This window comes from Thamnophis sirtalis, unplaced genomic scaffold, assembly GCF_051295495.1.
Source record: "Thamnophis sirtalis isolate CommonGarterSnake01/CBP01778 unplaced genomic scaffold, rThaSir2_p1.2 scaffold_13, whole genome shotgun sequence".
Classification (NCBI taxonomy): domain Eukaryota; kingdom Metazoa; phylum Chordata; class Lepidosauria; order Squamata; family Natricidae; genus Thamnophis; species Thamnophis sirtalis.
The window spans coordinates 17,180,128-17,201,859 of NW_028261393.1; the positions used below are offsets into that span (position 1 = coordinate 17,180,128).

At 46.2% G+C, this 21,732-nt stretch overlaps 1 protein-coding gene across 4 annotated transcripts in view; it reads left to right on the plus strand.

Moving 5' to 3' along the window:
- The first annotated feature begins 379 nt into the window (after nucleotides 1-379).
- AHDC1 (AT-hook DNA binding motif containing 1) overlaps nucleotides 380-21,732 on the plus strand; it is a 276,021-nt gene continuing 254,668 nt past the window's right edge. For 2 of the 4 annotated variants that reach the window (XR_015698381.1, XM_087728113.1), the window contains exon 1: nucleotides 380-1,170. Coding sequence is in view for 1 of the 4 variants with exons in the window: in XM_087728113.1 (XP_087584239.1) it covers nucleotides 990-1,170 (181 nt within the window). In the remaining 3 variants the exon portion in view is untranslated. Of the gene's footprint in view, nucleotides 1,171-1,587; nucleotides 1,749-5,036; nucleotides 5,307-21,732 lie in introns of those variants that run through there. The other 2 variants (XR_015698382.1, XR_015698383.1) reach the window with 2 other exon arrangements.

Below are 21,732 nucleotides of genomic sequence, written 5' to 3' on the forward strand. Positions count from 1 at the left end.
TCCTACAGCCTCTCTCTCTCCCTGTCCCTCTTTTTTTTAACAATTAGGGCCAGTTGCGAACCCGGAACAACCATGGCGTTTCCCCAGCGCGCACTCCCGACGGACGGGAAGCACCGCATCCAAAGCGCCTCCACAGCCGCCGCCGCGCCGGGCTGGTCCCGCCAATTCCCGCATCCCTCTCGCCGCCCCGTCCAAACCCCGAAAGTCGGCTCGAGCTCCTTTCCTGCTCTCGCTCTCTCTCTCTCTCTGTCTCTCCTCTCTCTCTCCACACCTCCTTTGCCGAGGAAAGACTACATCCCCCAAGATGCTTTGCAGGTCTCTCCCTGGGGTTCCGGATGCTGCTCTGGCTGCTGACAAGCGAAGGTAAGCCGAGAGCGTCTGAGGCAGCCAAGGCGGCAGCAGCGGCTGCTAAGAAGCTCCCGGCCAGCCTTTTTCTCCGAGCCCGGCAAGCCAGAGGCGCAAGGCAAGGAGCGAGAGAGCCAAAGCGGCCGTGGGAAGAAGGAAGGAGGTGGCGGCGGCGGGCGACCAGCGGGGCGGAGGAGCACAATCCCCAGCACAGCACAGCAGCAGCAGCTGAGCGGCAGCGCGAGCCAAGGGTCTGCTTTTCCTCTCCCCCCCCCTTCCCGCCCGCCCGCTTCTTCTTCTTCATTTCCTTTTCCAGCAGCGACGCGAGAGACAGAGGCGCGGGGGGCGGCGAGCGAGCGAGCAAGCGAGCGCTGGGAAGCCAATTCTCGCCGCCTTGCATATTTTCCCTACCCACCCCTCCTTCCTGGCTCCCGTCTTTTGTGTGCGGTGTGTTGGGGAAAGGGAGGGAAGGAAGGAAGGCAAAAAAAAAAAAGAAAAAAGAAAGGAAGAAAGCGAGCGAGCGTGTTTGAGAGCGCCAGCGGAAAGAAAAGGAGGCGAGGGGAAGAGGAGGAGGAGGAGGCGGCGGCGGCGGCGGAGGGACCATGTCCAGCAGAGTTGCGCGAGGATAATGTGATCGGCAGGCGATGAATATGCTGTCGCTGAAGGTTGGCAGTGGCGCCGAAGGGTCGGGCAGTCTCCCCGGCAGCTCGGAGTCGCCTGATCCCCTGGAAGAAAAAAGTCTCCCACGAAAGGCAGCCGCCACCGCCGCCGAAGGGATCGGTGAGCAGCAGCAGCAACAGCAGCAGCAGCAACAGCAGCAGGCTGGTGAGTAACTCGGCGGGCTGCCCCCTCGCCAGCAGCCAGCCAGCCCTCCAACGCCCCCCCCCTTCCTTCCACCAACCCCCCTACACACACCCGGCCAAATCTTTCCAGAAGGGGTGGGCGGGGGGGTTGGATTTGGCTGGTGCCAAGCTCTTTCCCCGTTTCTTTTCTGGCTTTTTTCCCTCCCCGCGACCCCAGGACGTTGGATGGCTACCCAATTTTCTTTTCCCAGCCGAGTTGCTCTGTGCCTTCGGTTTCCGCCTCCCTCTCCCTCCCCCCTCCCCCCGGGTCCCTCTGCACTCCGCTCCTCTCTAACCTTTTCGGGAAGGGTGGGGAGGGAGGTTTGGGGGGGGGAGCAGAAGTCCACTCCTCCTCCTCCGCTCGGAGGGGTTGCGTGTGGGCAGCGAAGTAGCAGCGGGATTCGGAAGAAGGATGGTGGGTGGAGAGAAAGAGGCGAAGGCTTGATTTTTATTTTCTTTTTTTTGACACACACACATACACACACACAAAATCCCAACAACTAATCCGTATGAACCAGCCTTTTGTCTCGACCAGTGTAAGCAAAGCCTTGGCAGCTGGAGGTAAGACAGTTGAAGCGCGCGCGCAAACAAAAAAAAAGGTGATAATTTCTTTTTTTTATTTTTTCCCTTCTCTCTCTGTCTCTGTCTCTCTCTCCCCTTCGGTTATTCTCCATCACCCTCTTTTTTTTTTTTTTTTTTTTGCAATATGCGGATTGTCAGCCGTCACTTTCTTTCCTCCCTCTCTCCCTGCCGCCTCCCCTCCTCCTCCCCCTCCCACTCATCCCCCGCGGTCCCCTTGGCGCTGCCGCTTCTTAAAATCGCTCCCGAAATCGCTTTAGGTGTAAACATTAATCTGACTTCGCACATGCAGTTCGGGGACGCGCGAGCCGAAGGGCGCTGGGCGCGCGCGCCTGCATGTGTGTGAAGGGAGTGCGGGCGTGTGCGCGCGCCGGAGAAGCCACGGAGTAAGCGGATCTGTTTACCGGCGGGGGTGTGGGGAGGGGGGGTGAGTACAGAGTTGAGAGGCGGAGGTGGGGGGGTAGGAGGAGGAGGCGATGCTTTGAAAGGGGAAGGAGTTGCGCCCGGGGAGTGGAGTGGGGCGGGGGGGGGAGAGAAGCGAGCACAGGCGCGCTTTTTCGCAGGCAAACAAACCTTTATTATTTCAGCATGTGGGGCTGGCAGGAGGGGAGGCGCGATTAGGAACGGAAGCGCCCTGCAGAACCTTCCTTGGGAAAGGGGTGAACTCTCCTCTTAAAGAGTTTCCTCTCAGCCCCCCTCCACCTCCTCCCCAAGGCATTGTGAATGTGGCTTGAGAAAGAGAGGGGAGGGAGGGAGGGGTGGAAGAAAGAAGGAAAGGGGTCTCGAGGTAGCCTTCTTGCAAACGGACGGAGGAGCGAGCAGCGGAGCTTGCAAAACAGGTCTGTGGTCCTGGGAAGAGATGGGGGGTTTGTTGTCTGTCTGTTGGCAAGCTGAAGGACGGGGGTGGGGTGGGGTGGGTGTTTGAGCCTATGGCATGACAGTCCCCCAGGCCAATGAAGAGAGGTGGCAAGAGGAGAAACCCGGGGGGATTTTTTGTGTCTTTCATCTCTCCCTCCCCCCTCCTTGGTGGAAAAAGTGTTGAGTGACACTAGCCAGGCGGCTTTTATCCCTTAGAAAAGGTGGGGAGCTGGGAGTTTTTGTGGTATAGGAAAACCAGTGGAGGGTGGCACCAGAGTGTGCCCCCCCACCTGCCTTTCAGACAAATGGTGTGTGTCTAAAAGCTTCCCTGAGGAAATTGGGTTTGGTTACTCAAGGACAAGCTTCATCATGTTTCCAGTGGGCCTTACTTGCCAGTCAGGATGCTCCAGGTTGCAGCCGAAGTCAGTCCCCTTCCACATACCTTTTGAGTTGGTTCCCCCCCCCCCAAAAAAGAAGGTTCGATGGTTAGATTGTAGAAGGAATGATCACCTTGCAGGGCAGTTTAGGTATAGCAGAGGGGAAGCACTCCTGCAAAGCAATGTTTTCCAGATTCTGGCCCTAAAGAAGCTTCCCATCCTCCTTTTTAAAGGTATCGCATTGGACATGTTTATACTCTGGTCTTATCTGACCTCAACCTTACTTACCCCTAGGGAAGTAGGCATCGGGTGGCAGCATTGATTGTTCCCATCTTAGTGATGGCACAAGGTGTCTTGTGTTGCTCCCACGCGGAGGCTCTTTTGGAAATGCTTAGATGGTGTGTTTTTTTAAAAAAAACCCCACTTTCCAATGCTCTTTCATGGGGTGGCTCTCCCCCTTCCCCCAAACCCCCTCTGGCTTCTGATCCGAATCTGGTTTGACAAGCCGATAAGAGGAAGAGGAATCAAAACATTACAGACTCATACAGGAATAAATTAGCAGGAACACTTTGGCTGAGGAGAGGTGCTCTGGGTGCTACTTGCCTTAAACCTCTGAGCTTTTCTTCCTTGAGATCTGTTGACACACTTTTGCGCAGGAAAAGTTTCAGTAAGGGGAGAGAAAGAGAGAGGGAGGAAGAGTGGGAGGGAGAGAAAGCAAGAATGCTTGGCTTCTGAATCTCGGAAACTCTCCTTTGGCTGGGCTTGTGAATGGACCATAGAGCATTCTTTTCAGAGATGGGAACCAGAAGGTAAGAGCTAGATTCTCAAGGAGTTGTGTGTGTGTGTGTGTGTGTGTGTGTGTGTGTGTGTGTGTGTGTAAAAGGAACCTGATGTTTGGGTTTAATATTGATATGCTGTTCGCTTTCATGAGTTCTAGCGTCTCTCCTTACAGTGTATGCCCAGAAACATCTCCTGGGAGGGGGCTCTGTAACTCTTGGCAGAGCACATGCTTTCCGTGAAGAAGGGCCCTAGTTCAGTGCTGGGCATCTCCCATTACAAGGATCTCAAATAGCAGCTCCTATCAGACAGAAGGCTGGGCGAGACTGAACTAGTAGAATATCAGGCAGCTTTTGAAGTGCGCTGGGCTGTGTGTTGGCACCTGGGCAGGCTGAAGGAAACGAAAGGTTGAGGTTAGGTTCCCTCTTAGGTGCCCCTGTGGCTTGTGTGTGCCAAGCTGTTCCTCAAAAGGGTTATTTTAAAAAATCACCGGGCTTCCTTTTCTCCTTTCAACAGTGGTGCACCCCAGGACAGAATGCTCTTGCCCAGCCTGATGCAGTGGGAAGGCAGGCCGGCCACTTATACACACTGCAGGAGTTGGTGAGAGCAGGCAGCCCCCACCCCAATTGTGGCAGGATTTCCTAGCGGTGGCTGCAGATTGCAGCTTAAGAGCCCTGCTGGAGTTGTGTGGGAGGTTGGGGGGGTGGGAGGGAGACTGAAGCAAGGACACACTTGGAAACTTGTGTCTGGCAGATGCAAGTGAGCAGATGGAAACGTGGAGAAGGTTATGGGCAGCCTGGAGGGGCCTGTCTGGCTGGAGTCCTCGCCCTTCCTGCCTGGGAGGGAGGCTTTGGGGACCTGGGAGTGGTTTATTTCTGCTGAGGAACGATCTGGGAGAGAATGGTAAGCATCTATTAATAGTGCACATCAGCCAAGTAGAAACAGAGGCTCTCTAGTGCTGCCACCTTGGAGCCAAGAGGAAGGTTCAGATCTGGGGGTGGGGGTCAGGGGGCAAGGATGCCAAGCGGAGTTGCTTCGTATGGGGGAGGTGGGGGGGGGTTGCTTGCCGGTCCTGCAGCCTCATCAGAAGCGCAATCTCTGTCTGTGTGCTAGGAGTGGGTTAGGTCATGTTGCCTTGCCTGCGTGCTTTAGAAGGAATGCAGAAAGGCTGGGGAGTGGGGATGAGAAGTGCCAAATGTCTTGGGAATTTTGTTCTAAAAACACTTCTGGCCTGTCTTCCAGCTGGTGATGAGTAAACCCCGCTGGGGTTTGCTCCTTCCTGTGGAACATTCAGTTGCAATTCTCTTAACTTCAGCACACAGTCACCTGTTGATTGGTCAAGTGACACGTAGGCTGCATGCCATTTACTTCGAGGGCAACTGTGACTGTGTCAGCATGGTCGGAGGCATCCTGACTGTTAAAGGCAAAGGCAGAAGCTGGCGATCTGACTCTTGAGCAGAGCTCTTCCCAGGCTCACAACCTGTTGCACACCCCAGGAGTCTAAGGAGATTGTGCATGGAACACTTACGTAAGGAGTGAGTCTAACTGTGGGCAGTCCTTTTGGGGGTAATGCAGGTGTGTGGTGCAAAATGCAAGAGCAGAACCAACTCAAATAATTTGGCAGCTGGAGGGGAGAAGTGTCCACAGGTGGCCCAGGATTTGGTGGGAAAGTTCTGTGTGATTTTGATGACTCTTGGGGCAAGAGACCCTCACACAGGATTAAGGCATCGTTGGCTTGACCTAGGTCTCTCATTGTTCGTTTTTCACCATGGGGATGGCTTGAAGTAGCTGTTCAAACTTTGGCTGAGAAAAAGAAGCAGAAGCGTAATATAAATACACGGCCCAAGTACAACTATGGGTGTATTTTTATAATGCAACAAGCCTCTTTCTGCATGCATAATACCACCCTGCCTGTGTGGTCCCACACAGACTTAAAGCCACATAAGGCAAGCATTTGTGGATCTGTTTGTGTAGCTGCCTTAGATGCTTGTCCTTATGTTTTGGGCTTGCGCATCTCAAAAACAATTGGCTCTATTGTACATAGGATCACCATCCCTGATTATTATTTGTGGTGGTTTTCCCCTCCTACCAACTTCCCCCCACCCCCTTGTCTGTATGCAAGGAATCCTGGATTTGGTAATTCTTGTGAGAGCATGTCTCTGAAGCTACCAGCCCTGATGAAGCTACACAGTCTTTTAGAGACACAATGATCTACAACAGTGTTTGTCAACCTTAGCAAGTTTAAGAGGTGTAGACTTCAACTCCCAGAATTCTCCAGCCAGCCATGCTCTGTAGGGAATTGGGGGAGTTGAAGTCCATACCTCTTAAAACTGCTAAGGTCGAGAAATACTGGTCTACAATTTAGCTATTTTTTTAAAAAACTTTTTAAAAGCCTGGATTATTGTTTTGGATTTAAGGATCCTGGTATCACAATGCTCTTCTCTTCCATCCCCTTCAGTCCTGAGGATTGTTCCTTGTGCTGATGTTACTGTACTTAATGTGAACGTATGTTCCCAACAGAAATGGTCAGAATCTGTTGGAAGAAAAGGGCTGTTGAAAGATTTGGATGACATCAGCCAGGCAACAGGCATTAGGTCTCTACTGTGCCTTCTGGGAAAGCCTTTTCAAACCCTGGGTTCAAGTGTTGCACTAAGTTAGAATTAGCTTAATTGTGGTTTGTTGAGTAAACCTGATTGCTTGGGATAGTGCAACATGCTGTGTCAGATATAGGAAGATGGTGTTATGGTTTAGCATGATGAGAGAACTTGGGTAGAGTTGAACAGTGTCTAAATAGGCTTCTGAAGTCATTCATAATGTCCTGGAATACTGGACTTTGTTGTTGTTATTCTCTGGAGCTCTTAACAGGTGGTTCTTTGCTCTTTAAATATTCTGTTCTTGGTTACTTTTGTGTCTACGTGATTAACTCTAGTCTTCTGCCTTTTCAGTTTGATGTTTTCAGTTTTCAGGTTACCTTACACAAAATTCAAGAAGAAAAACAACATTTACAAAGTTAGCTAAAACTGCAACATGTTCTAAGGAAATGTTAACAATACTATTAACAATGTTCAATTTAGTGAGTTTGAGAGGGATCTGGCCACAGTTAAGGTCACCTTTCCACATTTCCATCTTGCTGTTCTCCAGCTGTTTGGTGTAGAACTGTCATAATTCCCAGTGGATGGGCACACTGTATGGTGTGTCTTCAAAATTTGCAGGTAACTTGCTTTTTAGCTGCTCCTTTAATCCCCAGTTAATGATCAGGCTGATTGAGAATTATGGGAATTAAAGTCCCAATGCAGCTGAAGGCACCGGAACAATAATGCACTCTAACTTTTAATAACAAGAAAATCCGTATGGGGTCTTCTGAATTAGACCTTTATTCTGGCACAATCACGTAGTCAGCCATTTCAACCATTTAATGGTTTTAGAATAGAATAGAATAGAATTCTTTATTGGCCAAGTGTGATTGGACGCACAAGGAATTTGTCTTTGGTGCACATGCTCTCAGTGTAGATAAAGAAAAATAAAATAGAATACATAAACAATACTTGATAGTCATAGGTTACTAATAAGCAATCAAATCATACTAGAAAACAAAACAATATAAATTGTAAAGATACAAGGTACATGGTTATAGTCATAAGTGGGAAGACATAGGTACTAGGAAGGATGAGAAGAATAATAGTAATACAATCTTAGTACATAATTTGACAGTGTTGTGGGAATTAGTTGTTTAACAGAGTGATGGCATTCAGGGAAAAACTGTCCTTGTTTGTTATTCTGGTGTGCAGTGCCCTATAGAATCGTTTTGAGGGCAGAAATTGAAACAATTTTGGTTGTAAACTTCTCTGAGTATTTTTAAATTCCCTGACTTATACCTCGTTCTCCCTCTCCATACTTCTCTGCTGAAATCAGCTATCACCTTGCCTGGAACAAGGGAGTGTGGAATGTGTTGGCACTTAACTCTTGATTGGGAGGATCAAATTAGTTTGCTCAAGAATTTGAACTATTAGGGGAACTGCTCTACTCTGCAGCAGTAAATCACTCTTAAATCCTAGAAATGTAGGTATTCCTGGAGTTGCACTGTTCCTTTGCAAGAGGGCTTTGTTTTGGCAGCAGCCTCTGGTGGAATCAGGTTGATGATGTGGGGCCAATTCCATTGCTGTCATTTATGGTAGCATTCCGTTTTGCATTTTCAGGTAGTCCTCACAACCTCAGTTAGACCCAAAATGTCTGTTGCTAAGTGAGACAGCTGTTAAGGCAGTTTGGCCTCATTTTACGACATTTCTTACTGCGATTGTTAAGTGAATCTGGCTCCTCCATGGACTTTGCTTTCAGAAAGTGGCAAAGGATGATCATATGACCCCCAGGCCATTCCAACCATCATAAAAATGAGTCAATTGTCAAACATCTGTGAGCCAAGGTGGCGCAGTGGTTAGAGTGCAGTACTGCAGGCTCCTCCTGCTGCCTGCCAGCTGCCTGCAATTCGACAGTTCAAATCTCATCAGGTTCAAGGTTGACTCAGCCTCCCATCCTTCCAAGGTCAGTAAAATGAGGACCCAGATTGTTAGGAGCAATACGCTGATTCTATAAACTGCTTAGAGAGGGCTGTAAAGCACTGTGAAGGGGTATATAAGTCTTAGTGCTATTGCTATCTGAATCTTGATCATGTGACCATGGGGATGCTGCAATGGACGTAAATGTAAAAACTGGTCATAAATCACTTTTTTGTATTGTAATTTTGAACGTCACTGAACGAACTGTTGTAAATCGAGGACTATTTGTAGAGTTACAATCTCTCAGATTATTTGGGCCAGAAATTTTCCCCAGATTAAAACATTAATAGATATGCATACCCATCACACGATTCCCTTTTGGTGCAAACTTATGGAAAAAGCAAATAAATGGTAACAAGAAAAAATAGAGACAGAAGACCAAAGTGAAGGAAATCAGGCTTACACCAATATTCATTGTATTAATTATGCTTCAGTGTATTTTTCTATCTTGGCAAACTCTCCCTCTTTCCATAATATCTGTACGAGTGTGTCTGGAAACTGGGTCCTGATTATGGGAACAATGGGAGTATATTTGCTCTCCTGGATCATATACAAAAACAGTGGTGGTATCCTCAGTTGACAGATCTGGTGGACTGAAAAAAACAGCATCTGGTTTGCACATAGCAGCAAGCCCAAATGTGATTTATTTAGCATTGGGTTAATGCATAGGTTACCCAGACAGCGTGTCCTCACCTGGGTAAAGTCTCAGGTTTATTTTTTAATTAACTGATACTTGTTAAAATTCAGCAGAACATTTCAAGTCACGTGGGTTCCTTGCCTTGGGCCTGCTTATCCTGGGGACTGTACAGGTAGTCTTCCATTTAAGACCATAATTAAGCCCCAGATTTCCATTGCAGTGGCTCAGTGACTAAGACGCTGAGCTTGTCAATCAGAATGGTCGGCAGTTCAGTGGTTCGAATCCCTAGCGGTGCATAACGGAGTGAGCTCCTGTTACTTGTCCCAGCTTCTGCCAACCTAGCAGTTCAAAAGCATGTAAAATATGCAAGTAGAAAAATAGGGATCACCTTTGGTGGGAAGGTAACAGCGTTCCATGCGCCTTTGGTTTATAGTCATGCCGGCCACATGACCACGGAGATGCCTTCGGATAGCGCTGGCTCTTTGGCTTTGAAATGGAGATGAGCACCGCCCCCTAGAGTCAGGAATGACTAGCACTTATGTGCGAGGTGAACCTTTACCTTAAGTGTTTGTTAAGTGAGGTTTGCCCTCTTTCATGCCACTATTGTTAAGTGAATCACTTCGGTTCTTAAGATAATTACATAGTTGTTAAGTGAATCTTGCTTCCCCACTGACTTTGCTTATCAGAAGGTCGTACGTGACTCTGGGACACTGCAGTGGCCATAAATATGAATCAGTTTCCCAGTGTCCAAACGTTTGGTCACATGACCATGGGGATGCTGTGAGGGTGATAAGTATGAAAAACAGCCATAAATCACTTTTTTTTCAGTGTTCTTGTAACTTTGAACAGTCACTCAACAAAATGGTTGTAAGTTAGGGACAACCTGTACTGTCTTGGGACACTCTGAAGGGCCTTTAACTTCCAACAGTGTGGAACTTTGCTTAGTTTATCATGCAAACTCAGTGTTTGTGTTTTGCAAGCAATAATGTATAACTTAGGGTCAGAGGTGAGTTGCTCCCAGTTCAGCCCAGATCGGGTAGTAGCCGCAGCAGGAGGCTCCACCCACCTGCCCGGATGCTTCTGTGCATGCGCGCAAGACCGCACGAACGAACCGGTAGTAAAAAATTTGGAAACCCACTACTGCTTAGGATAATGTGTGAATCCAGGCAGTTCTACCTTAGTTAATAAAAGACAGTTTGGCAAATCGTGGCTTCAATATGACTTCAAATGAGTTCAAGGCGGAGGTAGAAATTAGTCTTTGAAGATAGCTGCTCCTTGCCATCTCAAACTGACAAGAACCTTTTGGGGAACTGCTGACTTCTTGTTCAACCTCAGCATCTCCGAATGACTTCTGTTTGCTCATCGTGGGTATTTGATGCCCTGGTAGACATACCTGCTCCCTCGGGAAAGAAGCAGGGTGCAAATCCAGGTGGATTCTGCAGTCGTGTTGAGTATAGTAGAGCTTCCATGAGCGAGGAGTGTCATTCCTGTTTCTCATGGGAAGGGCAATTGACTGTGTTAGAAAGTCCCAGTGGTAACCCACTAGTTGATAGATGGGAGCCGGTGTTTGGTTACATTGCTGCCCAAGGGGAAGTCTTGATGGGATCAACAGGTGGGGTTAAACAACAACAACCAAAAAAGAAGTTAAAAATCCCTCTGGGGTGTTTCCTTAGTAAAAATAAAATAGAAAGCCAAGCACTTCTTAAAGCAGGCATGCAGGGAACTAATAAATAACACCTCTCCATTATCTGGAGGGCTGGAAGAGTGGAGCATTGTCTGTGCTGGTAATCATATAAGGGGTGGGAGGAAGGATGCCACTGCTGAGCAGAATATTTGGGTATTTCCTTATGGTAAAACTCCCTGCAACTAACTTTCTTTCTTTTAATGACTAGCACAGTAGAGAGAAAAAGAGATCATCAGACTTTACTTCCTGCTCTGTTTATTTTTGTGTTTCCAGAGGGGGGGGGGCGGGGAATGTGATCTCACGGAGCCTAAAGTGGCACGGTCTGTTCTGTAATGGTCTGTTCTGTAATTTTGGGACACTGGTAGTTTTCATGGCATGTGTGGATTAGGCTTTAATCCCTTGATGTGACAGAAGAAGGAGCCAGAAAGCACAGGGGCTGACCACTAGGATGCATCAGGCACTTACAGGAAGAAGAGAGGACAAATTATTGGGAAAAAATGAACACTTCAATGCAATAGGTAGATCTCTTTTCCCAGCGGAAAAAACAAGTTACAATTAGTTTAAAAGGTAAAGGTTCCCCTCACATACTGTATATGTGCTAGTCGTTCCCGACTCTAAGGGTCATGTGACCAGCACGACTAAATGCTGAAGGCACACAGAGCGCTGTTACCTTCCCACCAAAGGTGGTTCCTAATTTTCTACTTGCATTTTTACGTGCTTTCGAACTGCTAGGTTGGCAGAAGCTGGGACAGGTAACAGGAGCTCACTCCGTTACGCGCTGCTAGGGATTCGAACCACCAAACTGCCAACCTTTCTGATCAACAAGCTCAGCGTCTTAGCCACTGAGCCACCGCATCCCTTTTACAGTTGGTTTAGCCATGATTTATTGGCTAGGTTACCGTTCTCTGAGCTGTCACAAGCTAAGTATAAACCAAGGTGGGCAAAATAGGTTGCCACAGTGGGTAGGATAGTGATGATGGAGGGGAGAAGATTCAATCTTTTCTTTTAGGGTGGGTGGGATTATTCTGTTTTAGTATATTTCTCTTCTGAAAATAGTAGGAAGTCATGCTGCTGATTCTCAATAGCCATGTTGAAAGGATGAAGGAATGTCTTGAAGTCTCATGTAAAATAAGAACCTCGGGATCCAATCTGGGTCGGTCACTGGGGACCAGAGGTTTTAGTCTTCTGAGCTTTTGGACTCATGTTGGATCCCATCCTCGTAAGAACTTCAGTCTGTCCTCCATTGCTATAAGCTTGGGTTCCTCCCCCCCCCCCCCCCAAACTTGACACTGTTCAGATATATGAACTTCAATTCCCAGTACACTGGATGAGGAATTCTGGGAGCTCATCCGACCATTATCAACTTTGAAAAACCCTACTATGAACCAGGGTTTATGAAAGCAGGATGGGTGGCATCTTACAGAACTTTGTAAGCTGAAACCCAAAGAAAATCATATTATGAATCAGTGGAATGTATAAAAATAGTATTTTCTGAGGGAACGTATAAAAGTTTCAGCTGTGGGTTGCACAAGTGCAACATTTGATGCTGTGTGGGTACAGCTTGCCATGACAAACTGAAAGCAGAAGTGTAAGCAACGACAGCCTTCATTCCCCCCCCCCAAATTTTTGTTTTTCTCCAGGATTTTTCCACTGTCGTGTCTTGTCTTTCCATCCCCTTGAAATGCAAAAAGAACATCACAAAAGTTTGAGATGTTGGATGGGACTTACTTCACTTGAGCACAGTTGTTTATTGGGGAGCAAAGAATAAATGCGGCTATTGAGAGATTTCTCATTTTAGTGGCCATCAAAATTTGGGTTTACAACTGTGCCCTAATTCACATTACAATAGTGCCAATAATGGGATATGTTTGCTTCAGCATTTTGGATGGCTTGAACCATTGTCACTGGTAAACCATGGTTTTTGCGCTTTTTTGCTGGGCAAATTGGATTTAATCTGGGTTTATTCAATCAAGCAGCAGTGGCTTCTTCAATAAAGCATTGTTAAACTTCATCTTAATGTGACATATGTAAATTTTTCCGGCAACGGAATGAAGAGAGTTGCAACTTTAGTATTTTGGTGTTACAACACAGTAAGAAAGGTTGGTGTTAAGGTAGCCAGAAATGAATTTGGAATATCTTTGTGACCTTTAATGATTTGGCAATTTGGGTTCCTTGGTCAGCTTGCATAGCTTGGAACTTAAGACATCAAAGCAGAATAATAAGTAATTCTTTCCTTCTTTCTTGTCCAAATAACTGGATAGAAGCTTTTAAAAAACATTTTAATGTTCTTACATTTTTCTTTTTATGATGCTGTAAACCATCCCGAGTTGCTCCACAGTAAGATTGGCAGAGTGTAAATTTAATAAGTAGACAGAAGGAAGATCAGAAGTTAAATAAGCTGAGTTTGATGATGGGGAAGACAAAAGTTTGTGGAGAGGGGGTGTTGTTGTTGTTAGTTGCAAAGTTGTGTGCAACCCATCACGACCCCATGGACAACGTTCCTCAAGGCCTTCCTGTCCTCTACCATCCTCTGGAGTCAATTTAAGATCATAGCTACTGCGGTGACTCCATCCAGCCACCTCATTCTCTGCCATCCCCTTCTTCTTTTGCCCACAGTCTTTCCCAGCATGAGGCTCTTCTCCACTCCAGTGAGTCCTTCCTTCTCATTAGGTGGCCAAAATATTTGAGTTTCTTCAGGATCTGGCTTTCTAAAGAGCAGTCAGGGTTGCTCTCCTCTAGGACTGACTGGTTGGATGGCCTTGCAGTCCAAGGGACTTGCAGGAGTCTTCTCCAGCACCATAGTTCAAAGGCCTCCATTCTTTGGTGCTCAGCCTTTCTTATCGTCTAACCTTCACAGCCATCCATTGCAACTGGGGAAACCATAGCCTTGACTATAGGCACTTTTGTTGGCAGGGTGATGACTCTATTTTTTAGTATGCGCTCTAGATTTGCCATAGCTTTCGTTGGTACCCAGGAGAGGGGATATACCAAGTGAGAAATGGGGTTTAATTTATGGGAGTGTTAGGGGAAAAAAAGAGAAGACAGTGAAAGAAGTAGTCATTGGATTTCTGGGAGAAAGGGATGGGTCAACATGACTCCAGTTGCATGGAGGAAAATTTAATGGAAACAGGTGGAAAAACCACCATCCCCTATGAATGATTTTGGTGGTAAAAGAATAGGTGAATTCCAGTAGTTAAGTATATTGCAGGATCCAATCTGCGTTGGTCGCCAGAACTAGATATTTAATCACCACATTCTGGTGAGAGAGAATTTCCCTGAGGAATGGGCTCCAGCATGAGTCTGAATGCTTGGAAGATTAAACCTCTGGTCCCGGTGACCGACCCAGATTGGATCCTGCAACATTATCCTGGGATGCTTATATTTGTCTTCATTAGTAAGTATATTGGTGGGAAAGGTTGGTTCACTTTTGTCTGCATGAACTGGCAAGGAGAAAAAGAGAGGTTTTTAGCCCCCTTTTCATGGTTAATGAAAATAATTTTTTGCTTGATTAGAATTAAGATTGAATTGGAAGACTGCCCATTGCTTGTTCCTATGTTCTGTTGTTGGCTTGTGGTAAAGCAGGTCAGCAAATGTAAGGTAATATTGAAAGGTCTTTATTATCTCTGAATAGGCTGGGAAAGTCAGATGCATATAGGGGACATGTTTTGAGTTAAGATCCCTCTCCAGTTCTCCCCCTCCCTTCCATGTAGATTATACGTGTGGACAATCTACCATTGGGAAGGTGTGTTAGCAATACACTTACAGGTTAATGCAAATTAAGTATCACAGGAAATTATAATGGGTTGGTTCATAGAAATCTGGCAAATAGTAGAGTAGCTTGATAGATAAATGTAGTTATTAGATGGGTCCATGATTTCATCCTAGCTGGGAAGTATAGAATAGAATAACAGAATTGGAAGGGACCTTGAAGGTCTTCTACTCCAATTCCCTGCTCATGTAGGAAACCCAATACCCGTGATGGCAAACCTATGGCACATGCCCCCAAAGTGGCAGGAGAAGCCATGTCGCCTGGCACATGGGGCCTTGACTGTTTGTCTTCCAGGTTTCTGACACGCATGCAAACGTGATGATCAGCTATCCTTCGTGTGCGTGGTAGTGCCAAAAACTGCCCTGTGCATGCGCACCAGGCAGCTGTGCGTCAGGTGCACATGCGAGTTAGAACCTGGAAGTTCGGCTTTTCCGGAGCACCAGCCCTGACAAGCAGGTGCGCATGCGACATTTCCACGTGACCTTTTCGGCACTCGGTGAGAAAAAGGTTCGCCATCACTGCCTATACCTTTTCAGACAAATGGTTATCCAATCTCTTCTTAAAGACTTCCAGTGTTGGGGCATTCATAACTTCTAGAGGCAAGTTGTTCCACTGATTAATTGTTCTAACTGTCAGGACATTTCTCCTCAGTTCCAAGTTGCTTCTCTCCTTGATTAGTTTCCACCCATTGCTTCTTGTTCTGCTCTCAGGTGCTTTGGAGAATAAATTGACTCCCTCTTCTTTGTGGCAACCCCTGAGATATCGGAACCCTGCTATCATGTCTCCACTAGTCCTTCTTTAGACATACCCAGTTCCTGCAACCGTTCTTCATATTTTTCGTCTCCAGTCCCCTCATCATCTTTGTTGCTCTTCTCTGCCCTCTTTCTAGAGTTTCCACATCTTTTCTACATCGTGGCAACCAAAAGTGAATGCAATATTCAATGTTCTTTTGATTGGTGGAGCCTCTCTAGGATTTTGCTGTACTCGTCCTGGACTTACAGCCATTGTTTAGTGACTGTTTGAAGTTGCAACAGCACTGAAAAAAATTGACTTATGTCTGGTTGTTGTAGCATTGCCAGGTCACATGACCAAAGTGTGGTCACTTAGCAACAGGCATATGTTGTTATGACAGTTGCACTGTCCTGGGGTCATACTATCACCATTTGTCACCTTCCCTGCTGGCTTCTGACTTGCAAAGTCAAGGGGGGGGCAGATTTGCTTAGTGACCACATATTCACTTAACAGCTTCTGTGATTTGCTTAACCATGGCAAGAAAGGTCGCAAAGTGGGGCAAAACTCCATTAACAACTGTCTTGCTCAACAAAGGAAATTTGGGGGCTCTATCTACCTGTATCCAGAAAAGCAAATAGTTGAACTTGGGATCTGCCAAGTCTCTTCCCAGCGCTTGTATCTTCTTTTGTAGACTTGTTGGTCCACGTTCCATTGGAAGCTTCTATTATCTCCCTGGTACTGTTTTCCTGGCAGTGTGTTAGTCCTCATTGTAGTATCCCATTCTATAAAAGGCAAAATACTTGCAAGTTCTTTCTTCATAACCTCTGAAAAAACACACAGAGACAGCAGATAAAGGGATGGTACAAATGCTGCAAGTCCATCATAAGGAGTTAGGCTTACATGTTTCCATGGTAGCTGAGAAGCCTACCACCTGCCCTGTTTCTCCCCCCACCCCACCCCATGTGGCATTTTTGGATAGTCAGCATGCAGGCTAATCTTCTCCAACCTGTGTATCTTGGCTGGAGCAGACACACATGCTGTACTTAGGGATTTACTTACCCATGTTGGAAAACAGCAGGGCTTAACGGTTGCGCAAGATATTTCCTCTTACTTGTCTTTTGAAGAAGTGCTGTGGATTGATTTGGGCATTATGGTTAATATTAACTTTTCCTCAAACATGGCAACTTCAGGATGGGTGGACTTCAACTCCCAGAATTTGATGAACGGTTGCAGGAAGTGGGCATGGCTAGTCTAGTGAAGAGAAGGACCAGGGGAGACATGATAGCAGGGTTCCAATATTTGAGGGGCTGCCTCAGAGTGGAGGGGGTCAAGCTAATTTTCCAAAGCACCTGAAGGCCAGACAAGGAATAACGGATGGAAACTGACCAAGGAGAGATTCAACCTGGAAATAAGAAGAAACTTTCTGACAATGAGAACAATCAACCAATGGAACAAAAGTTGCATTCAGAGTTTGTGGCAGCTTCATCACTGGAGGCTTTCAAGAAGAGACTGGACTGCCATCTGTCAGCAATGGTGTAAGGTCTCCTGCCTTGGGCAAAGAAGGTTGGACTAGATGACCTAGAAGGTCCCTTACAACTCTGTTAATCTGTAAACTCTGAAGTAGAGGCTGGTTGGGAAATTCAGAGTTTATAGGTTAATGGAGTTTGAGAAACACATTTGAGAAACATTGGTTTATATGTCAGGGTGAAACTGGAATGGTTGCTTCTGAAATTTCATCAAGCATCTTTTAATCCTATTAAATCAGGATTCTGCTGGGACTCAGAGATCTGTCTTTTAACACTACTGTTCGGTTGAATGCCTGACTCGCAACAACAAGAGAGACATTGGCCCAAGCCTGCAAGGACATATCCTTTATGGGGAGGGCCTGGTGGAGAGACCACAATGCCTCCCTCTGCTCCCAAAGCCGCCATTTAATGTGCCAGGAAAAGTGAGGCAGGAACAGTCCTTCAGCTTGCCCTGGCTATTGAAATGTCACAGCTGCTTCCTGGGTCACTGGAGAGCTATTGCACAGCTCAGAGGTAGCTCTGTGTGCATTACGGAGCCTGGGAGAAATAAATTGTTGGAAAGGGTTGTGGGGGTGGGGGAGGTAACAAGAGCAGGAGGAAGTTGTTAGAGGGCTGCCAAGCTGGGTTGTGTTTTGAGTGTGGTGGTGTCCCAAAATGCTTGGTGTGAATGGTAATGGAACAGGAGTTGAACCTAGAAGGTAATCTAAGATTCCTTGGAGCCGGATAAGAAGGCTCCCTAAAGTGCAGGGTATGTTGGATACAATCTCAGGCTAATGTGTAGCTCATCATATGGCTGGCAACCCCACTAGCTGATCAAAGGTAAAGGTAAACACTCTAGAAAGAGTGCAGAGAAAAGCAAAAAAGATGATTAGGGGACTGGAGGCTAAAACATATGAAGAATGGTTGCAGGAAATGGGTATGTCTAGTTTAATGAAAAGAAGGACTAGGAGAGAGATGATAGCAGGGTTCCGATATCTCAGGAGCTGCCACAAAGAAGAGAGAGTCAAACTATTCTCCAAAGTACCTGAGGGTAGGACAAGAAGCAATGGGTGGAAACTAATCAAGGAGAGAAGCAACTTAGAACTGAGGAGAAATTTCCTGACAGTTAGAACAATTAATCAGTGGAACAACTTGCCTCCAGAAGTTGTGAATGCTCCAACACTGGAAGTTTTAAAGAAGATGTTGGACAACCATTTGTCTGGAGTGGTATAGGGTTTCCTGCCCAAGCAGGGGGTTGGACTAGAAGACCTCCAAGGTCCCTTCCAACTCTTGTCATTCTATTAAGTTCCAGAGGCCTCTCAGTCCTGCTCCTCCTTTCTTCCCCCACGCCCCAGTGGAGCCAATATTTAATATCTTCCCTTGAGGCCTCTTTTCTTTCTTAACTTTGCATCTCAGAGGCTGCCCTCATGTCGGTGCTTTCTGTCGTAATCTTGATTTTCTATGGCTAGCGAGAGCTGTCTCCTTGCTACAACCGCCAGCGTATCCATCCCCAAGAATGTCAAAGTCGCCAGCGCCAGGGTGACAGAAATAACCTTAGATCTATCCGTCTGTCCATCATGTCCTTGTTCTCTGAGGCTTGAGACACCAAGGTCTCCTAATGTTCAGGGTGGAGGGAGAGAGATAAATGAATAGATGTGGGGCAGATTTGAGGGCTGCAGGATCCTTGTTTGATTTTCATGAACATACAAGAATTTCACCAGCCAAAGGCCCGAGATGGCGATAGGATTGCAGATCTTGTAAAACACAATGCGCAGCACCAGAATTGGTTCCTGCTATCAGGTCTGCATATACAATTTTACATCAGATTCCTCCTCCTCTCTCCTTTTCACAAACCCTGCGGCTTCTTAGAAACCCCCACCCTGAAAAAAGATTGTTGCTTTTGCTGCTGCTCTCAATTGAAACCAGGGAAATCTTCCTGATCCACCAAAATCATCTAGGAATCCACTTCCGTTTCTTGCCGTAAAGCTGCATTCAACAGAAGGACGTTAAATGGGCAGGTATATATAAGTTTTAAAGTTGCCCTTAAGACAGGCAGCTATATATAGGTAGTCTTCAACGTACGACCACAAATGAGCCCAGAATTTATGTTGCTGAGTGAGAAATTCGTTAAGCGAGCCTTGCCCCATTTTACAACTTTTCTTGCCACATTTGTAAAGTGAATCCCTGCAGTTGTTAAATTAGTAACACGGTTGTTAAGTGAATCTGGCTTTTCCCCATTGACTTTGCTTGTCAGAAGGTCGCAAAAAGGGATGACATGGCCCTGGGACGCTGCAACTGTCGTAAATATGAACTAGTTGTCAAGCATCCGAATGTACCATGGGGATGCTACAATGGTCGTAAGTGCGAAAAATGACCCTAAGTCCCTTTTCTCAGCACCGTTGTAACTTTGAACTGTCACTAAATGAACTGTTGTAAGTCAAAGACTACCTGTATATGGTTTATATAAATAAATACTGTCAATAAAATTTAAAAAATAACAGACTTAAGTGAGTTGCTGTTAGGAATATAATCTAACGGTTGGGTTGGCAATATATAAATCATGTAACAATGCTATACCTGTTTCTTTAAATCATACTGTAAAATGTGATTGGTTGCTGTTTCCTCAATCGGCCATAAGAGGGAGCCAGAATGATTGTTAACTCTCTGTTTGTTAGATGCTGGGCGGATCTGATCTGAGTGTTTTGGAAGCTGGCTGTTAGAAAGTGCTGTGAGCTATTGTAAGTTTTGCAACTGCTAGCAAACTTTGAGTTTGGGACTGTTAGTATGATTATGGACTAGGTTATTTGAATTATCCCTTAACTGAAAGACATTGATGACTGACTGTCTTATCCGTGTATGACTTGAACTGTTTGATGGACTCTGACACCTCTATTTCCACAAAAGTAAAAGCCTATTTAAACTGCAGTGTCTCTGTATGCTGGTTTGTGTGTTCTCCAACACAACTCTCACAACGCTTCTCTGAACGCACTCGCTCTCCCAACGGGGAGCTTACCTAACAGTTGTTATGTTTCCTCTATTGTTTTCTCCCTCTCCCTCCCTCTGACTCGCAATCTGCCTTCTTTAGTTGACTCTGTTTGTCAGAGATTAGATGGGAAGGTTGCAAAAGGTGACACACACGCCCCTCCCCAGGATGCTGCAAAGGTCCTAAACATGTGTCTGTTGCCAAGGGCCCAAATTTTCATCCTATGACTGTGGGGAATGCTGGGACTGATGGGTAAATGTGAGAAGCGATGGTAAGTCACTTGTGTTGTAAATTCAAACGAACCCTAAATGAATGGTTGTAAGTCAAGGATGTGCAATAAGAAATGAGTGTACTTTCTTACTACAGGAACTGGCTTTTTCTTTAGTGTTGCCAGCTTGGTCTGCATTTTGAGCGTCTGCACACACCTGAAGCCGTCAGCTTGTTATAAAAAGGCTTCCGTCATTAAGAAGTCACGTGGGGTTTGTAGTTGGCGAGTAGTATAGAAATGGTCACTGGGCATGGAAAGTGGCATGAAATGTTTCTAAGGTGTTTTGTCAAGAGGCATTGGGAAATTATGCTAACGACACCGATCCTTATATGTTTTGCAATCAGCTAATCATCCTTCTGAAATCTGCCCTTCACAACTTCCCCCGAAGTATAAACTTGGGCCAAATATAGCTAATGCCTGACTTACAACAATTTATTTACCGTATTTTTCAGAGTATAAGACGCACCTTCCCCCCCCTCCAAAAGAGGGTGAAAATCTGGGTGCGTCTTATACAATGAATACAGCATTTTTGGCCTCCCGAAACCCTGCCCCCTTTGCAAAAATAGACGTGCAGAGGGTTTGGGAGGCCTGCAAAGTTCTCCTAGGGGCTGGGGAGGGCAAAAAACGGCCGGTTTTTTGCTCATTCCCCTCCCCCCAGCCCCAAGGAGCACTCTAGAAGCGACCTAAAGGCTATGCATGCTCTTTTTTTGGCAAAAAATGGACCATTTTTTGCTCATTTTTGCCCCCAGGAGCACTTTGCAGGCCTCTCAGACTCTGCATGCCCCATTTTTCACAAAAAATAGCAATAGCAATAGCAATAGCAGTAGACTTATATACCGCTTCATAGGCCTTTCAGGCCTCTCTAAGCGGTTTACAGAGAGTCAGCATATTGCCCCCAACAATCTGGGTCCTCATTTTACCCACCTCGGAAGGATGGAAGGCTGAGTCAACCCTGAGCCGGTGAGATTTGAACCGGTGACCTGCTGATCTAGCAGTAGCCTGCAGTGCTGCTTTTAACCACTGCGCCACCTTGGCTCTTATGGACTAGGTAAATGAGACCTGCAGAAGGTTTGGGAGATCTGCAGAGTGCAAAAACTTTTTTAAAAAATTTACCTCTTCAAAATCTTGGTGCGTCTTATACTCCAGTGCGTCTTATACTCTGAAAAATATGGTAGTGACCATTCCAAGTGACAACTGTTTTTCACACTTAGAACCGTTGCAGCATCCCCCGTGGTCATGGAGTCAAAATTCAGATGCTGGACAACTGACTCATATTTATGATGGTTGCTACGTCCTGGGGTCATGGGATCAGCTTTGGAAACCTTTCGACAAACAAAGTGAACGGGGTAGACAGATTCACTGAACAACCGTGGTACTAAATTAATAGCTGCAGTGATTCATTTAACAACAGTGGCAAGAAAGGTCCTAAAATAGGGCAAAACTCAACAACTGTCTCGCTTAGCAACAGAAATTGCGGACTCACTTGTTATAAGTCGAGGACTAATGTATTAGGTATATTCATCACCTTGAATTATGTACTAAAAATAATAAAGGCGGGATTAAAATCTAATAAATACTATAGACAATATAACCCAGCAGTCACCAACTGGTTGTCCGTGAGAAAATTTGGGGGGTCCACAGAAAAATTATTTGCATTTTTATATTGCACTAAATTGGGGTCCTTAAACTACGGCCCCTGGGATGGATACGTGCAATGAACATTTGTGTTGCTGTAGAGCGTCTCCCCCTTCAGGGTCTTTTTGTGTGAGTCGGAGGGGGTAGAAATTACAACTTGGGGTCTGCTTTAGCCTCCTGGTGTGGGG